The sequence below is a fragment of the Strigops habroptila genome, chromosome 8 (genome assembly GCF_004027225.2).
Source record: "Strigops habroptila isolate Jane chromosome 8, bStrHab1.2.pri, whole genome shotgun sequence".
Taxonomy (NCBI): Eukaryota; Metazoa; Chordata; class Aves; order Psittaciformes; family Psittacidae; genus Strigops; species Strigops habroptila.
The window spans coordinates 53,669,468-53,687,684 of record NC_044284.2 but is presented as its reverse complement, the minus strand read 5'-3'; the positions used below and the strand labels follow the sequence as shown (position 1 = coordinate 53,687,684).

Genomic DNA, 18,217 nt, shown 5'->3' with positions numbered 1-18,217 from the left:
TTGCACTCTGCCAGTGACACATCCCTTCACACGCTGCTAGAGCTGAAATAAAACACATCAACACCCGCCCAGTCGTGTGTCTTGCAACCATCCAGCAATGAAGCATCACTCCTCTGAGCACCAGGTCTGCTCCATCCCCGGGAATGGTGTTGAAATGGGAGCTGGAAGCTGGAGGGGGTAACTTGAGGGTGGCCGGAGACAGTTAGCAACGTGTCACCGCAGGCGCTGTGGATGGGAAGCTTGTGTGCACAAGGAGTAACAAACATTCTCCCACCCCACAAATACCTGTCCATGCACATGACAGGTAAGCGTGCACACTGACTTGCTCACAAATGCACGGTCCATGTGCTCTTACACGTGTGATGGTGCGTGAACACATTCACAACTCATTTTTGCACGTCTCAGATCTGTAGGTACATCCATGGATGCACCTCTGACGACATAGTCCTGAATACATGTTTGGATGGATGTAATCATGCAGTCCTGCTTGTGTCTTCAAGCCACCCAAGCCCATGACGTGCTGACACCTGTGTATCCCCAGCCCCTTGCATCCTGCCTGCAGGTTGTCCCCCCCCATAGAAAACACCAGGGTGGTTTTGCTTTTGGCTGCATCAGCAGAAATCACTCCCTAGCTGCTCCCTGCCTCCTAGCAAACTCTTGAGCTGCCTTTTCCCTTCTTCTATGTCAGGCAGCACCAAACCATCCCGAATGCTTTTCCCAGGGTGCTTTTTAGGGCGGCAAGAGCTTGCCCAGCCTGCCAGAGGCAACAGCCGTTGCTCCTATCTCGGCAGGCATGGGGCAGGAGGGCTGCCTGCCCTGTTCCATGGGGGCCACCCTCCAGCTGCCCTGCTCTATCTGGCTGGGTGCAGGTGCCGGGGATAAGCTCCTACAACCACCCCCAGCAGCAGCCCCCGGGCAGGGCTGGCGCAAGGGCGCTGTGAGCTGTCCCCTCCAAAGGTGACACTGCCCCAGTGATGGTGATGCACCACCAACACTGCCCTGCACGCTTGGGTCTGCTCTCCAGCAGGAGCCCCCAGCCGATGTGTTCACAGTGCCGCGGCCCTATGGGGCTCCCGGCGGGACTGTCCCATACGGGGTGTCCTCCCGCCCCGAGCCCCGCCACCGGTCCCAGCGGCTGCGGGCACTCCCCAGGCAGCCGCCTCCGGGTCATCGCCTGCTTTGAACGGGTCTGGAGGAGCCCCTTGTCGCCGATAAGCGGCAGATCAAAGCCGACCGCAGCACCAGCGGCTTCCTGCCAGCGCAGCGCGGCGCGGCGCGGAGCAGACGGAGCCGGAGCCGGAGCCGGAGCCGGCGGGGTCCGACCTCTGCCCGCTGCCCCTCCCGGCCCAGCGCCGCCACCGCGGCCACCGCACCGCCCGAGGCCGCCAGAGGGCGCCCCGCGGCCCCGCCGAGTGCGGCCCCTCGGGAGCACCGGGCTGGGGGGTGCGGAAACGGGATTTGATAAGAGGGTTCAGTGTGTTCTTGGGGCTTCACAAATGATGTATGTTAAAGGCTGTCCTTTCCCTTCCTCGTTTTCCTTTTCCCTTTTACCTCTTGCCCTTTTCCCTTCCTTTCCTCATACCCATATTCATTCTCCCTTTCTCCTTTTCTCCCTTTCTCCCTCTCCGTTCTCCCTTCTTCTCCCCACACTGATCAGCTCTCCAGGTCTTCATGGGGCTACCACAGACCAACAATAATGATAAAACCACTATATTTGAACACCTCAGCTGTTTTCCTGCAGAGTCTAGTACTTGGAGGGAGGAAGGTACAGAGGGAATTCAGGACAGATGCTGTTCCCTCAGCTCAGCCTGGCCCTGGAGGTCTTGGTGCTGCCCCACAAGTCCTCACTCCTCGATTCATGGACGCAATGGGCTCTGTGCCTGTGGTCACCAGCTCCCTGTTGGCTCTGCCAGGGGAGCACAGGCTGCCAAGTCCCCCTGGATTTTGGCAGGGGTGAGGTGACCCTGTGAAGGCTCACGCTTCCTGGTGGGAATGCTGCTGGCTGTGCCGATGCGCTGCTATTTATTGAGTTTTAATTAATAGCCTGCCCAGTGCTGGAAACAGCCTCTCCTCCTCAGTCCCAGGCAAAGGCATCTCTCAGGGGTGTTCACCTTTTGTCCTCAAAACCTATTCAGGGCTGGATTTGAGAGCAGCCTGTTCTCAGCTGCTGTGGCACAATGGCACAGCTCAGTGTTGTTCAGCCCTTTCCTATCCATGCCGTCTCTCCCGCAGGAGCCCTGGCTCCCTCACCTCATCTCACAGTACTCAGCTCGGCTGCCACAGAATCCCACCAGAGCTGGCAGCCTCCAAGGCTTCAGGAATGGGTTAAATCTCCTGGAAAGCTCCCTCAACTTCCATATACCCTGAGAAATGCCTCTTTCACCCTTTGGACTCACATGAAATCCCTCCGGCCTTTCATGTCCCTCCCACCCCCTTCCCAAACAACAGAATCCACTGCTCAGAGCAGAAGATGATGTGATTTTTCCCATCTCCTCTGTTACCTGCATCTGTTTGCTTGAGTGGCAGCCAGAAAAGCGACTTCATATGCTCAATTTTCCTCCTCCTTCCCCCGTTATTTTTCATTTTATTTTAAACCCAGCCCAATGCTCTCGCCTGTTGCAGAACTGAGGGTGAAGCATCCAGGCCAAATCCTGCCCCTGTGTTATGGTAATCACGGCTGCCACCCAGCAGATGCAGCTCACTGAAATAATAAGGCTGTTTAACAGGCACAGAGAAGGAGAGGGGAGCTTTTGTTTGGCACTTGCCGGGGTTGCAGTACACTTGTAAAGCAACAACTGGAGCTCGTTGAAAAGAAGTGGAGGTTATTAGATGAGTTTCGCTCACTGCTGATGGCCCCGTTATTCTTTTCCCTGTGGATGGCAGGCAAAAGCTCTGGTGCTGAGGAGGAAGAGAGATGCCACCTGAAAATGTGCTGCTTTTGCTGATGACCATGGAAATAAATAGGGCTGGTGCCCGCTGGCAGGGTTCTGGCAGGTTGAACCCCAGAGTTCAAGGATGCTCAGGCTGATATCCTGTATTGGGGCTGCTCCTCATTCTGCCCAAGGCCCTTCCCGTACCCCAGTAAGACTATGGGGGCTGGAGGAAGAAAAGCACCTTCAGATGGTGCTGAGCAGGTGGTTCCTACTGAAATCAGGCTCTTTTGCATACATAGGGGACCCAGAGGTTCATGCAGGGGTGTCCTCCTCATGGGGCATGGCCTTTCCTGCTCTCCAGGAGGCTGGGTCCTGCCTGTTGCAAGACATGAAGGCAAATACGACTCAAGGGAGCACTGAATTGTGCTTGGAGCTGTTGAAACACAGGGCTCGTCACCAGCAAAGGAGGTCCAGAATTTGTCAGGGCTTGGAGGGCAATGGGTTTCTGGTGGGGATGAAAGAAATTCAAGTGATCGCAGGAGCTGGGATGACATAAACCCTCATCTTTGGGGGTTACAATCCCATTTTGAAATGCTGCAGTTTTGCATGGGATAATGACAGAAGGTAGGTCTGGGTGCCATGGGGGTTTTAATCTTTACCCAAGCAAGTGGGGACAAGAAAATTATTAGATAGGTTGGGAGTCTGTCCATCCATTCATCTCTCTACCTAATATCTACCCCTCTGTCTTGATGCATCTCTCACCAGCCCTATCTTTGCTCTGAAAAAAGCCCAACAACCAGCAATCCCCTTCAGTACCCAGCAATAAAATCAATATATTCCCTCTCCAATTCAGGTAGCTCCCCATAAATCTTCCCAGCTTCAGTCTGGTCTCCTAGGACTCCCGGCTCAGTTGGGAACCTATTTAATCAGCTGAGATGATCAGCGCTGTTTGCTGCCGAAAGGCCCTTTGAACTCTTTGTCTCTTCGTTGAATGATGCTTGTGCCCCCCGAGGATTTAGCCAGACTGGCCCATTCTGCGTGACAAGTCTCAGGTTAATAACTCTGGGCCCTGGCAGCACCCGCCAAAGCCCGGCTGCAAGCCCAGGGTGCTGGGAAGAGTAGCAGCCCCTCTGCCAAGCCCTTATCGCTGCATCTTCCCGCGGCCCCTCACTTGGCTCCATAAAACCACACTGAATTGTAAGCCCAGCATGAAGAGCATCCAGCCTGGTGCCAGGGGAAGAGAATTATAGATCCTTTTGGGGAGGCTCTGCAAGGGTTGGAGATAGGGTATGAAATCACAGCTCCCCATCCTGGTGATCCAGGCTTAGATTTTAGCATATTTTAGTGCCTTTTAGGTTTTAGCTGATTGGAAATCAGCCTCACTCTGGTACCTTTGCTCTGGTACCTTTGCTCAGGGATGGTGGCTTCTGGAAGAGGTTTCCTGTGCCTGTGCAGCCCTTGGGAGCAAAGGGATCAGCATTGCTCCAGGAAACAAATCTGGAGCTGTCCCAAATCAGCATGACTCCTTCCACTGGCTTGGACCAATTTTCAATCAGGGAAACATGGAAGTATCACCTTCAATAGCCAGGTTTCTCCTCTAGGCTGTGTTGAAGTTGTGCTGGGGGTGGCTGCTACCTGCCTCCCCAACAGCCTCTGAGCAACTCAACCCAGTAAGAAATAGTGAGATCCTCACCCTGTCTCCATCCAGCTCTGGCCCGAGGTGTTGGTGTTTCTCCTTTCATAGGCTTTTGCTCTCCATAAACCACAACTTAGCATGGACCACCATCTACACAGGCAAAGCAACGTAATCTAGGAGCCCATTAGAGTGTTGGAAAACAATAATCCAAGAAGGAAACACATTATCTGGCCTTGTTACTTTACAAAGTAATTTAAATTAATTTTTCCCTAGAGTGGTTAGGGAGCACTGCAACTTGCCCTTGTCTATTCTCTCCGGCTAATGAAGCTTTACCAGTGACTGCTCGTGAATTCCTATTAAGACCTCATCTTAGAGGTTACAGGGCAAAGCAATTTCTGCTCCTGGGAAAGATGCCTATGAATTTGTAATTGTAAGTCCGTGTTTGATAGGGATTAGCATCTGAAAGGGGTAGAGTGGTGGGTAGCAGAGAAAACATTATTTCAATTAGCAGAAGAAAAGCAACTTAACATCTGATTATAGTTTGCACTCCCAATTTTCTTCTATTCTGGTATTTGGGATAATTATTTCCTGAAACTATCCACTCCCACCAAGCCTGCCAACTCTTTCCTGCTCCTTCTCTTGGCCATCTTGGTTGAGATTCACATGGAAATGGTTGATGAGTTGGGTTTTTTCCTTTCCCTTCTCCTCCCAAACAATAGCCAGACTCACTGAATTTTGAGCTGGAGGGGAGCATGCTGTACCAAACCAGATTGGAATGAAACATGATGTTTCTCTTCACACCAAGGAGGTGCAGGACAAGGATGATGGGGCTTGCCCCATAGCCAGGCTCATGGTCAGGCTTGTGGCCAGCAGCTTAATACGGCACTGGCAACTGACTCCAGGCAGAGCCCCAATGCCTAAATCTTGTCTCTGTGTTCAGAAATCACTTCCAATCCCCTCTCCTGTCCTCCTACCCCATGAAAGCAGCTGCCATTTGGTCTGCAGGGCCTTGGCCCTTACACTAACCTGTACTCCAGCTATTTTTGTCTGGCTTCTTGGCCTCCTATTTCATAATGACGATGCAATCAGTTTTCAGGTGGGAGATTCCTCGTGAGAAGGCTTGTTGTTATTTAAGGAAGATCATGAAATCCATCCTTAATGAAAGGACAGAAGAAAACCCTTCCACCAAGTTACACTGAAGCTTGAGATTATCATTTTTATGGGCTTCCAATCTTTCCTGCCTCATGTCTTATCAGCGAATGCAGCTGGAGGCTTCAAAAACCCTCCCAGCTTGCTGCTGATTTTATGGGATGAAGATTAGAGATGATCGGATAGTAAATTATTCATTCCATTCGATATCGCCAGGCAGGAGGGAATATCCAGAGCAAAGTCAGCTCCTTTCTCCCTTTCTGAGCATCACGTATTGGGATCCCGGCTATCTGCCACTCCAGCAATGCAGCAGCACTTTCCCCTGTGCTCAGAGATGATTAGGGGTGCAATGTGCGTTCTGAACAGATGGGAAAGCCAAGGGGGAATCACAAATGCAGGCTTATCCCCCAGCAATAAGGCAGACCAGGAGCAGGTGGATTTTCTTCTTGTTTCAGGAATTTTTGGTTTGATTATCTTAAGGTCCTTTCCAACCCTAACTATTCTGTGATTCTATGATTCTATGATTATTCCCAGCCCATAGCAAGGTGGGACAGACCAGGTAGGTGTTTTCTCAACCTAATTTTTCAAGTTGCAGGGCCTGAGGCTCATGTGAACGTGCTGTCAAATCCCTGGCAGCTATTGATACCAGGGACAGAGGAGCTCAGAGAGGGCAAATCCTGGCAGCTTTGTGCCAATGGGCAGCTGGATAGAGAAGACAGCCCGTTGCTGCCCTTAGATGTACAGAGTGGCAGCATCAGGCTTCAGCACAGACAGTGGCCAGTGTGAATGCTGCCCAGAATCCATGCGAAAAATCAACTGGTGTGAAAAACATCATCCAGAGTGTCCCATGAAATACATATGGGCCACAGTGACGCCTTTGAGCATCACTGTGGGGAGAATCTTGACAGAGAATGAAGGGCACGCCTGGTGCCTGATGCTGATGCCCCATCTCAGATGGCTGCTGGGTACCAGCTCCCAGCAAGTGTCCTGTCAGGAGTGGTCCTGGCTGACCCATCCAGACTGCCTGGGAGGAGGAGACAATGCACATCTTCCCCAAATGAGGGTCCAGGAGGGATCACAGCCACGGCCATGTCACTGTCTTCTCCCTGCTGCTTATTCAGAGCTTGCAATTAGCATCGCTGCCGGGGGTCTCATGTATGGTCTAATAAAATGTCTAATAAAAATGCCAAGAGGTGTTTTTTCTCTTCGCCCTGTGTGTGTGTGCAGGAGAGAAGCAAATGGCCCAGCTGAACCCTGTGCTGTTGGAGGGAGGACAGGGCTGGTGTGGGGTGATGCCTTAATGCCACACCATTGTGACCAAGGTTTTCATCAGCATGTAAATAACAAAATATCTTGCTGTTTAAAAGCATTTTTAAACAGGGAAATGAGGTACAGAGCTGTGATGGATGAAAAGCCTGAGCAGGGGCTGCCTTTTTCTGCTGCTGTTTATCCACACTGGCACACCAGGCCAAGAAAATGCCCTTTTCACAGCGGCTGTAGCTACTGGCTCTCCCCTGGCAGCATCCATCCCAGGCAGGATTTGAAAGCCAGTGTCAATAGGAAATGAGAGAATTCTGGGCTCACAAAGAACATTTGGTTTTGATGGCAAATGTCAAAAGAAACAAGCAATTAAAAATTGTGTTTGTGGTTGGGTTCTTTCTTCCCCTTTTCTTTTTGAAATGCAACAAATTCACCACTTGTTTTTTTTTCCCTTAGAAAAAGTACAATCTCTTCTTTAGGGAATGTTCAGGCTTGCTCTCATATGTGTTCTTTATTTTTATGGCTCTTTCTGAGAGAGGGGGAGGAGATGGAGCAAATGAAGGAGGGAAGGAAGGAGGAAGGAAGGAAGGAAGTGAAGGAGAAAGAAAAATAACCTCCATTAAAACATAGAGCCCCACAACATTTTTCGAAGAGGAACTGGCATCCGTGCTCTGAGCCATATCACCCAGGAACACATTTTAGGCTCAGGAATGTTGCTTTGGGCAAATGTTAATTTTGGCTAAAAATGACACATTTCTTAGGGGAAAAAAATGCCAATTTTTGGAGGATATCAGTGTAAATCCTGAAATTCCAAGATCTGCTTTGTGCAAGACCTGTTGTACAGGTGACTGCTTGTATGGGACCCTGGGAGAGAACTGAGCTACGTCTGGCTCCACTTGTGTTTGGCTAAATGCTGCCAAGGTGATTTGCCCTCTGTGCCTCAGTTTCCCCCATGTGTAAAATGGACCTGTAGGGCTTTGACTCACCATGGCTGAATGATGCTGAAGGCTTAGATGAGAGAGACAGCAAGATTTCCTGCATGCTGCAGCAGAAACACAAAGCTTCTCATCTCTGCAGATCCCAAGCTGCGGCCAGAATGACAAAAGCAGAAGGCGGATGGCAAATTATTTGCCAAAATTTCAGACTTTGCCCCTGTAACAAGGCTGCTGCCATTACAGTGACTTGCTATTTCTCACCCCCCCCCCCCCAGCCAGACCCAGGATATGCAACCAGGCAGGTGCCACAGTCACAAGAGCACATACCTTGCTAATAGCTGCTGGGGGCTAAAGAAGGTGCATTGGAGCACAGGGGAGCTTTGAGATAAGCAAAGGAGTGATTCCCTGGCCTCATCGGCAAGCCACAAACAATTACATAAATACATTTCCTTACATTTCAAATAAATGTGGGAATGTGCAATGGTAAAGAGTTATTTGCTCCTCAGGAAGGAGCTGACAGCAAGACCCCTGTCTAGAAGGCACAGCAGCCCTGCCTTCATCTCAAGGTCTGATCTGTCATGTCCTGTCCCCCCAGCACACCACAGGACAAGAGTAAATACTTGAGACATCCCTATCCTTGGAAAATCAGCCCAGGGTCCCTGGAGTGGGGCTGGGCAGAGCCCTGAGGTGAAAAGACAACCTGGAGTACGTGCAGAGGAGGACCAAAAGGAACCCTGTGAGCAACCTAGTGCAGCCTCAGGCGTGACTGGGACTTCACTTCTTCCTCCTGGGTGGATAGCAATGGCAGAGAGATGTCTCAGACCTTGAATTTCCCAAGGGCAGCAGCAGGACTAGCTTCTCTAGGACTTCTGATCTGTTGATAAAGCCTTCTGCTCCAAAAACCTAGGTTTTTTGATGGTCTTTTTCTAAGAGACAAGAAACAAGCAGGCAGCAAAGCACACAAGCTCTGTGTGCCTTCCCAGATAGATTGTGTGGAAGCAAATCAGAGAAAACCCAAAGTTCACTCTTATTTTTATTTCTTTGGAAGCCATTCCTGTTGCTCTTTAAAAAAATTGCATTGCTTTTACAAGGCCTTATTACGGGCAGGTCCCGGTCACACCACTTCCTTGAGAGGTGCAGCGGGAGAGTCTCTCTCCCAGGAAGTTCGTAAACAAAACCTAGCAGTGTTGGGAATGGGATTATCCCATGTTGCAGGTGGGGATTTGGCCATGGAAAGGGATTTGGGAGAGAGCTGGGAACTGGTCTTCAGTCTTGTGCAGTTCAAGCCAGCTCTGGCTTGTTTTTTAGGGTAAATGACATCATTGTAGATCCACGGGAAAGAGGAAGGGTGAAAGAAGGCAATCCTGCACTGGTGGGAATGTATTCCTGGGGGTGTTGCATGTTCCTGACCATGGGTCCATTGTGGGTGCCCACAGGGGGACACAACACCCAGATGGGGTCTCTGAGGGGGGCACCACCAGACCCAAAGCCTAGGATCTCAGATGCTGCCGATGGCGATGCTCTGTGGGACTTACAGAGATGCTATGACACACCAATAAAAGAGTGACCACTGGCTCACAGATTTAATATTTCCTTCAGGAGTAACTGAAGTTGTGCAGCTGTGAAGCCAAATAGCTTGTATTCTTCCTGCAGGTTGGGTTTGTCAGCCATCCAAACCTGGCACAGGCTGGGAAGCTGCTTAACTCGGGACCTGCAACATTCCCCATCCAGCAGTATCTGTGCTGCTGATGTGAAGGGCCAGCTTTGCCATCTGCTGCAGGTCTTCGGGTGTTTCTGTCTCTTCTGGTGTCAAAGAAATTTTGGAAACAGCCCTGAAGGCTCAAGGAAATGAACGCCGTGTTTGCTCTGTTTAACAGTCTCTCCATTCAACAAGGCATGGGAGGCAGCACTTGGCATCGAGTCTGGTTTATTAAATGGATGTTTTTAAGTTACAAATGTGTTTTGTTGGGTGATTAATGGCACTTGTTGAATAGAGAACAGCAAGGAAGAGAGTGGGGACTGTGCTGGGCAGCTCCCTGCACCCCCAGGACATGGGGTCCTGTGAGATGGGGAGAGATGTCACAGTTGGGGCATCGCTGGACCCCTCGGCTCTCCTGCTGCGGGGATGGGGGACTTTGGGGACACCCAGATCCTGTCCAGCCACATTCCCCAAGCACCACAGCCGTGCTGGGGGAGAGATCTACCGATGTGGGCGTCACTTCTTCCTCCTGGGCGGATGCAAATATCTTGTGCCTGAGTCCCCTTCCCTGCCCTAAGGGGACGGTCAGGTTCAAGTCACCATGCCCCAAATTCCCCTTTATGGGATCAAGAAAGAGGCACCTCCTTCCACTCCTTTTCCCCGCAGCAGGATTTGAATACCCAGGTGTGAGCATCGGCCTCCCTCGTTAATGCGTTTGATAATTGACCAAGCACTTACTGCAGTGGGAGGGCGGCGTGCCCAAGCGCAGGAGCGGCCGCGCTCCGCTGCTCCCTCCGACAGCTCGAGGCCCTGCCTGCCGCCATGCCTGCCCGCTGCCTGCTCCTCATCCTCCTGGGGCTGCTCCTGGAGCCTGCCTGCTGCCAGGAAGGTGAGTGCAGGGAAACGGACCTCATGGGGAAACTGAGGCAGGAAGCGTGCTGTGCCCCGAGATGCGGGATGGCTTTGGGGACAAGGGACAACTGAGAAGGAGCCTCTTGGAAAGAGGAAAAACATCCCAGCTCCTGCTGAAGCTTTAGGTCTGACTTCACATCAGCGGGCAATGGGGATGGGAGGGTGTTTGGTGGGTTGGGAAGTTTTGCCGGAGCTGGGGAATGGAGACTTTCTACCTGTTTTGCCAATGGAGACTTTCTACCTGTTTTGCCAAAGGCTGAAGCCGCCGTCTGAGGTTTATCTTAGCTGATTATGTGGAGATAACGCAGCTTTGATTTACTGTGCACCAACATGAGTAATCTGTTTTCTGAAGGCTCTTTTTGTCTTTCTTTCTTTCTTCTCGCCCTCGTCCCTGGGTGGCTCCCTGAGCTCGCAGGTTTTCCTGTTAATCTGTAATTCTGATCATTGCCGAGGTGAGGGGGCAAATATTTTCCTCTGCAAACGGCCCTCCTGTTCCTTTCCGAAACACTTAGAGAAACTTCCTATGGCCAGGGCATTATTTTTATGAAATTCATGGAAGGACTTGTCTAATGCCAGAAATAATGAGGAGTAATTCAAACTCATCCAATGCTGCCAAAGTCCTGGAAAATTCCCTCCCCCTTTCTCCTCCTGATGCCCCAGCCCTGACCGCTCTTCCTGTATTTGTTTACCAACTTTACTGAGGATTTAACAGTCTGGGGTCTTCACTGTCAGCAGGATTGAAAGTTTTGCTGTTGCCTGGAAAGGGGGGTGTGTGGAAAAAAGCCTTTAATGAGGGTTCAGAGCCTAGCACAGCTTCCTTCATGGATGAGACGGGCTACCAGATGCTTTCCAAGTACTCAGGGAAGATGTACCAAAAAGGCAGATTTATGTCTTCAAGCCAGCTGCTGAGGACGGAAATGGAGTTAAAACACGTGCAAGGGCTTATATTGTCAGCGGCACTTCCCTTGGTCTCATTTGTAGCTGCAGATGCACACACACACATCTGCCAGGATTGCAGATCCCACATTGCTTAATCTGGTTTAGGAGATCTTGTTTGGGCAGGAAAACCCTGTCATTACCATGTGGCAAAAAAAAGAGGAGGTGGCAGAGCCCAAGGGACAGGCTGTGCCAGGAGGGACATCCCTGGTAAAGCCTTTTTCCAGGAACATGGTCCCATTTCCACAGGTAAGATTCATCCTTTCGGCCATCCCTCCTGGCAGGGCAGCAAGGTGTGCTCTTGGTGGGGCTTCAACCAGGCAGTGCCCTGCAGGGCTGCGATCCACATATTTGCTCCCTTGATAGAAGATGCTATCAAGCTCTTGCCTCCTCCTTTCTTATGCCCATGCAAGCTCCCATGCCCACAGGGGTATTTCAGCCCAATGGGGCTATATCGGCCCCATGCAGATGCATTTACTGTCCCCCTGTTATCCTCATCTCCATCATCCATCATCTTCCCCTGCAGTTGGGCTCTCCAGTGTCTCTCAAAGCCAGAACCACTTGATTTTGGTTTGGTAATTTACCTTTTGGCTTTGGATGCCCTGAAATCTGGTGGAAACAGCTGTCTGAGTGGGGTTTTGCTTGCAAAACCATACAGTACCTCCTGAGCATGGCTGCCAGGAGGATGTTTCCTACCACTTATGTTCTTGCCTCCTTTGCTTGAACATCACAAGATACAAATTTGGCAATTTCGGTCATCAATGACTTCATTCCCCGGTTGACTTTGAACTCCCTTAACCGCAGCAGAAACCTCACCGCAGGCGGGACCTGGCCATCCCCTCCTAGGCTTAGGCTGGAAACCCTGGCTCCAGCAGGAAAAATGCACCACAACTAACAAATCAATGTGGCTGAGATAACAGCGAGGGAGGAAGCAAAGATCAGCCTGGAGGCAATAGATGTGCTGGGGCTGCAACCATGGGGTGGTGGGCAGCAGGAGCATCCCTGCCCATCATGTCAGGCAGGAGGGGACCAAACCCTGCTCTTCACCACCGCCACCATCCCTGGTACCACTACCAGCAGCCTGCTGGTGTGATGGGATTTCATTCAAAACACAGTGATACAAGCAGGAATTTCCACTTGAATTCCTCTCACTTGAGTTTCGGTCACAGGACCATGCAGTAAACACGGCAAGTGTCCCTGTGGGGAGGTGGGGGGGGGTGAAGGACGCTGTCTGGGGCTGCTCTCACAACCGCTTACCAGGGGCGCCACCACTTTCCAGACTGGCACAGGAGGTGAGTCAGCCGGCCAGCCTGATTGCACTTCCAAGAGGAAAAAGGAGCTTTGCTTTGTGGTGTTTTGTTTTGGTTTGGTTTTATAAATAAAAGCCTTTGGCAGTAAGGACTCCCCCTTTCCCAAAACCAGGGGAAGATGAGGGCTATCAGCAGTGGAGCTGGCTGCCTATAAGGAGTTTTCATGCGCAGAGCATGCAGCCCACCTTTATTGCCGCTAGTAAAGTTTATTAACTGTTTACAGCAGAGATTTGTTTCATTTGTCTCCTGTGAGACAGATGAAGTGTTCAGCTAGTATAATGTTCCCGAGTCAAGATTGTAGTACCAATGTGCTCAGCCTTATGGGTGCTGGTGGCAGGGTTGGGTCCGCATGGTCTGAGGCTAATGCTGGGGCTGGGGGGTAGCATCTTCCACCTGCCTGCGCAGAGGGATCTTGTTTATGTGCAGGGGTTGTCAGAAAGAGGAAAAACCGTGCCTGAATATATAGTAATGAATTCCCAAAGAATGCATCTGTGTGGACAAGGTCTCATGATCCACGAGCACTTCGGGATGGGTTTGACTACATCTGAGTACTCCGTTGCCCAAAGCCAGTGGGAAGCAAGGAGCAGCCATCCCAGCAAGGACTGGGACAAGGTTTCCTCTTCTCATCCCTCCTCCCTTGAGTTCCTCACACATCCAGGAATACATTTTGCACCCTTCCCGCCCCTGGCTGGATCACTGCTTACATCTGGCTAGAGACAAATAAACCTGTGACTGCATCCCACCCCGGGGGGGACCAGGGATGCTGTAGCCAGCTCCTGGCCACCCGCTGCCTCCCCCCACTGCCGCCTGGCCCGCCGCCAGCCCTGCCTGGCCTTTGCGCTGGAGTCTGTTGCTCTGAATGCTTCAGCCTTCAATTTCCCGTCATAAATCAGTTTGCTGCTCTGGAAACTTGTTGAATGGTGTGTTTTACCGAAATCCACACTGGCAACCATTTGCTGTGAGAGATTCGTGTTTTTTACACCATCCCTGTCGCAAGGTCCTTGTTTTACCAGGCAGTATTTGGAAAATAACCCAGGAATGACGTCTGTGGGATCTGGGGATGGAGAATAAAGTTTGCTGAAATCCGTCTGCCTTCTTTCTCCTGCCACTTCAGGCAAACATCCTCCTTCCCTCCCTCCCTCCCTGTCCCTCAGCCCTTTGTCCCCCACATTGCAGAGTCACCCACACCCCGCTGTGTTCATATATCTATATCTACATATATATATCATATATCTATATATACATGTATATACAAGGCCCCAAAGCTGCAAGGCACATGTTTCACATGCAAAAGCCAGCAAAACTGTTGTTATTTGTACTTTATTTCATTGCCATCACCCAGGTAAGTCTGCCTGGATTAACAGCAACATGTTCTGCTCAGCTTTGCAGGACCAAGCTCCTGGCTGGACATTGCTGAAGCTGGATGCGAGAAGCTTGGTAGATGAAGACTAAGGATGTATTTCTAACACACATTCTCCTTTTTCCTGCAGCACGGGGCAATCTCCAGCCATGGTTGCAGGGTGTCATCGCAGTGGTTGTGTTTCTAGTCCTGGTGGCCATCGCTTTCGTGGTCAATAAGTTCTGGTGTAAGGAGAAAGTGTAAGTGTGGGAGCCCCAGGGGTTGCTTTGAATTGGATGTAGCTGCCTCTGCACGGGTCACTTCCAGCTGCCTCTGTCCTCATGCCAGGGGTGGGAACACCATGATCACTGTTCTGGGAGCTGGCTGGGGAGAGCAAAGACTCCCTGTCCTGCTCTCCCTGCCCTTTTCTCCCCATCCTGGTCTATGCTCTCTGTTACTCATTGCCAGGTACAAGCTGTGTGAGAAAGCGCTGCGCTGGGGATGGGAGAGCTGCAGCATTGTGGCTGGTTTACATGGGCATGTGTCCCAGGGGCCTGAGCCTGGTTTCCTATGGATTTGGGGGTGCAGTTCACAGGTGTCTTATATCGATGGGAAAACAAGCCCCAAAAAGCTTCATTTGCAAAGCAGACTGAGCCAAGTCATCAGAAGGCATTGAAAGGAGCTGGGAGAAGAGGGAGGTAGCTGAGCTGTGGCTGTGCTCTACATCCAGAGGCCATGGCACAAACAAGGTGGCCTTATTCATCAGAAGAAGGCTCTGTAGGACCAGCTACCTCTTTCCTGCTGCCAGCCAAGCAAAGCCACTGCTTTGCTTTGCTGCTGCTGCTCAGCCGACCTAACTGGCTAAGTGGCTAACTGGCTAAGTTGCATCAACTTGGTCTTGAACCTGAGCCCAAAGTCAACAAGGGGGTGAAGTTCTGAAGTGCCCTATATCCTGGTTCGCAGTTCCTCTGCACCAGCATGGGCACTTTGGGCTTTGCACCCAAAGATGCTGTAGTCTTCTTGTATCTGCACAACCCTGCAGCCTCCCAAGGCCAACGAGGTGGAGGCTTGGGATGTACCCCAATGCTCAGCAGGTTGGCTTCTGTCTCAGATGCATTTAAAGGGGGCCCTTTGGGCTGCACTGAATACATACAATTATACATTATATATATTCTATACATATATACTTATATACATAAAAATTGCATTATATATATAATATACATTGCATAGTATACATATTTCTATATATATTGGTCTGATTTGCAACTGCAGTCTTCGTTTTCTAAAGAGGAACCTTTGTCCTCAAAGTGGAGGAGCCCCCAGCCCATGGAGTGGGAGGCAAAGATGGTGGGATGGTGTGTCCCACCTCTGCTTGTGCCCAGCTGCCTCTTCGCAGCCCAGAGGCAGAAGACGCTGAGGAGGGCTTGAGGGGGCACAGCAGCTTGTTTTAATTAATCCGGCCTCTTCAGAAGTGCGGGCAGCAATGCTTGGCAGCCTGGAGCACTGCCAGCTCCCCGCTGTCAGTGTGACAGCTGCTATCAGCTCAAGACCCTGCCTGTTTAAGCCAGTCTGTTCCTAGGAAAAGCCTCTGGAACCACCTTTGGGCAAGGGCTGAGGAGGCAGGGATGTGCACACAGGGTGGACCTGCACCCACCCTCTGATCAACCGCCCCGGCACCATTTGGGCCATGGGGCTCGCTCCAGAGGTCAGCTTTTAAGCTCTGGCTGGGGTTGAACACCCAGTCCTTGCCCTGTGGTTCCTTCTGCGAGTGATCCATAGTTGCATCTGAGAGAAATCAGCATGGCTTTGTATGCATGGACGTGCCTGTCCTCCCAGGCTGAGACACCAGCAGAGCCTCAGCATTTCCCTCAGTGTCAGCTGGGGCCCATCTGGGACTATTTTGCAACGGATTACATAGAAGAAGACTGGAAAAACCAGTTAGTGGGACAAAACAATCCCATGTATTGACAAATGAGTCTTGCTGACTGCCAGCCCGGCACTGGGCGCCAGCTCCAGAGACAGGGGTTGGCACTCGGCATCCGGAACAGCACCTGCAAACCTGTCATGAGGGCATCTGTCCTCGCCCATATCCTGCTGGGAAGGGGGCTGAGCTGGGTATCCAAGGCCAGGATCATGTATTCAGGTCCCTTATTGTCTCCAGTGCTGGAGCAGTCCCTTCCTTTCTGCCACCACCATTGTGAGCTGCTCCCCGGCAGAGCCCCTCCATTGCTCTGTTTCAGCTCCTCTCTTCTCTCCTCTTCCTCCAGGGAAAACTCCGAGAGGGTGGTAAGCGTTGAGGACAAGCTGGATCCTGTCATGTCCAATGGACACGAAGGGAAATACAGAAGTGCTGCAGCCAACTTCAGGTGAACTTGCTCAGATGTCCTCCCCATGGCGCCCAGGCTCTGTTCCACCACCCTGGGGACAGCTCAGACATGCAGAGCCATGGTCTCTCCCACTTGGGGCTTCACACATCCCACGCACCTGGTTTTGGGGCTTTTATCTTCTCTAGGGGCTAAGGAGAAGTATCCTCTACTCTCCAGTCTCCCCCCATCCCTGCAGCTTAGCCCCATGGTCCATCTACCACCATGCAACTTGCTACACCACATATTCCTTAACACTACGTCACACTTTTCAAACAGAGGAAACCACCAGAAGTGGCCATAGGTCACCACACAGATGTTGACTGTCAAAATAGCCCCCACTAGAAATCAGAGCAATTCCCACCCTGTGCTTGGCTCCCCTCCTGCTTTCCCACCTCACCCCTGCTCAATGCATGGTCAGCACTGGCAAGGTCAGGACGCTGGTGGTGGCTTCAAGGAGGCTGGTCTTGCTGGGGAGAGCTCAGCACTGTGCTTCTCCCTCCCAATGCAGGTCCAAAGAGAGCCAGCATGCCTACGAGAACAACGTGGAGCCTGAGGAGAGGGTGATCACCACCGCCATGTAGCAGGCAATGCACCCGGCTGCCCTTTTTCCTCCTCTCACTTTGCTTCCTGCTGTTGCGATGGGCATTTCGCAGGGACCCTCTGCACTGACATCCCTCATGCATGTGTGTTGCTCCCCAACCTCTCCACAGCACCACCATCTCCTCATCTTTTCCCTTCCCATCCGTGTGATGTGCTCTTCTGCTCCAGGGGCTGGTGTCCACATGGGCATTGGTCCCCAAGAGAGGTCCAGGGTGCCACTTCTCCTATAGGGCAGTCACCACACATGGTTAGTGAGGCTGATATCCCTGGTCTCAGGGGGGTGCTGACCTGCTCCAGACACGGAGGGGTCTGTACTCGGTGCCTGGGACCTCCCAGCTGCCCTCCAGGGAGCTGCTGATGCAAAACCTGCTCTCTTCTCCCCCTTTTACCCTCCTTTTTAGGGCCTACACCATGCATTTGAATGTCAGAACAAACCTTCTCCCCTGTATATATCTTCCCTGTGAACAATAAAGAGAAATGTTGCCCATAGACAGCAAAAAAAGGCATTTTGCTAATCTTCCAAAGGACTTTCTGGCATCTCATTTCGAGGCACTCCCAGCCTTCAGGGCAGTTTGGGCAGGGACACTGGGGAAGGTGGTGTGAGGGAAGGCAGTGTCCTGGGGGTGCGAAAGGTGTTTAGAAGTCAGCATCCGCATCTTCCCCTGTGATCTCTCCTGGGTAGGCTCCATCTTTTATCTCCTCGCTTGCATGAAGCCAAGAGCGATTCTCTGTGTGTCTGTGTATCAAAAGGGAAGAGAAAAAGGTAGAACATTTTTCTTGCTAAGCATTTGGATCACTCCAGAGTCACAAAGGGCTGTACGGGGAGGTGAGCATCATCCCCTACATTTACCAGGTGGGGAAACTGAGGCACGGCACCAATCCAGCACTTCCCAGTGCTGCTTAATGGGTGAAAGCCAGCACTCCCTGAATCACACCAGCCACATAGCACAGACCCACAGCCAGTTGGGGACCATTCCCGTGGCTGCGAATGGCAATCACTGCTGTTGCCAGGATGTGGCTGGGGGCTGCTGTAGGCAGTGCTGGCTCTCCCAGGGGCAGCTGGACATGCTGCAACCTGCTCCTGTCAGGCTGTTCATTAACCAGGCTCCATGTTTTGCTGTGGTGGGGACAGTGCTGGGGCCACTATGGGAGCAACGAGTGCTCCCAAGCCACAATGTTTGCAAATTGAAACGAGAGAC

The 18,217-nt window shown here is 51.6% G+C and overlaps 1 protein-coding gene across 1 annotated transcript; it reads left to right on the top strand.

Moving 5' to 3' along the window:
* Window positions 1-10,283: 10,283 nt before the first annotated feature.
* PDZK1IP1 (PDZK1 interacting protein 1) lies at window positions 10,284-17,542 on the top strand. The gene is made up of 4 exons (XM_030494349.1): window positions 10,284-10,441; window positions 14,201-14,309; window positions 16,320-16,418; window positions 16,927-17,542. The coding sequence occupies exons 1-4, from the start codon at window positions 10,375-10,377 to the stop codon at window positions 16,997-16,999; spliced, it is 348 nt and encodes a 115-aa protein (XP_030350209.1). The 5' UTR covers window positions 10,284-10,374; the 3' UTR covers window positions 17,000-17,542.
* The last annotated feature ends 675 nt before the right edge of the window (window positions 17,543-18,217 follow it).

What these genes read in the sequence shown, in the direction of transcription:
- PDZK1IP1 (XM_030494349.1), top strand. Translation starts at nt 10,375, where the DNA reads ATGCCTGCCCGCTGCCTGCTCCTCATCCTCCTGGGGCTGCTCCTGGAG. An exon ending in TTCTGGTGTAAGGAGAAAGT is followed by an intron (nt 14,310 to 16,319) that starts GTAAGTGTGGGA and finishes CTCTTCCTCCAG; the next exon opens with GGAAAACTCCGAGAGGGTGG. An exon ending in AGTGCTGCAGCCAACTTCAG is followed by an intron (nt 16,419 to 16,926) that starts GTGAACTTGCTC and finishes CTCCCAATGCAG; the next exon opens with GTCCAAAGAGAGCCAGCATG.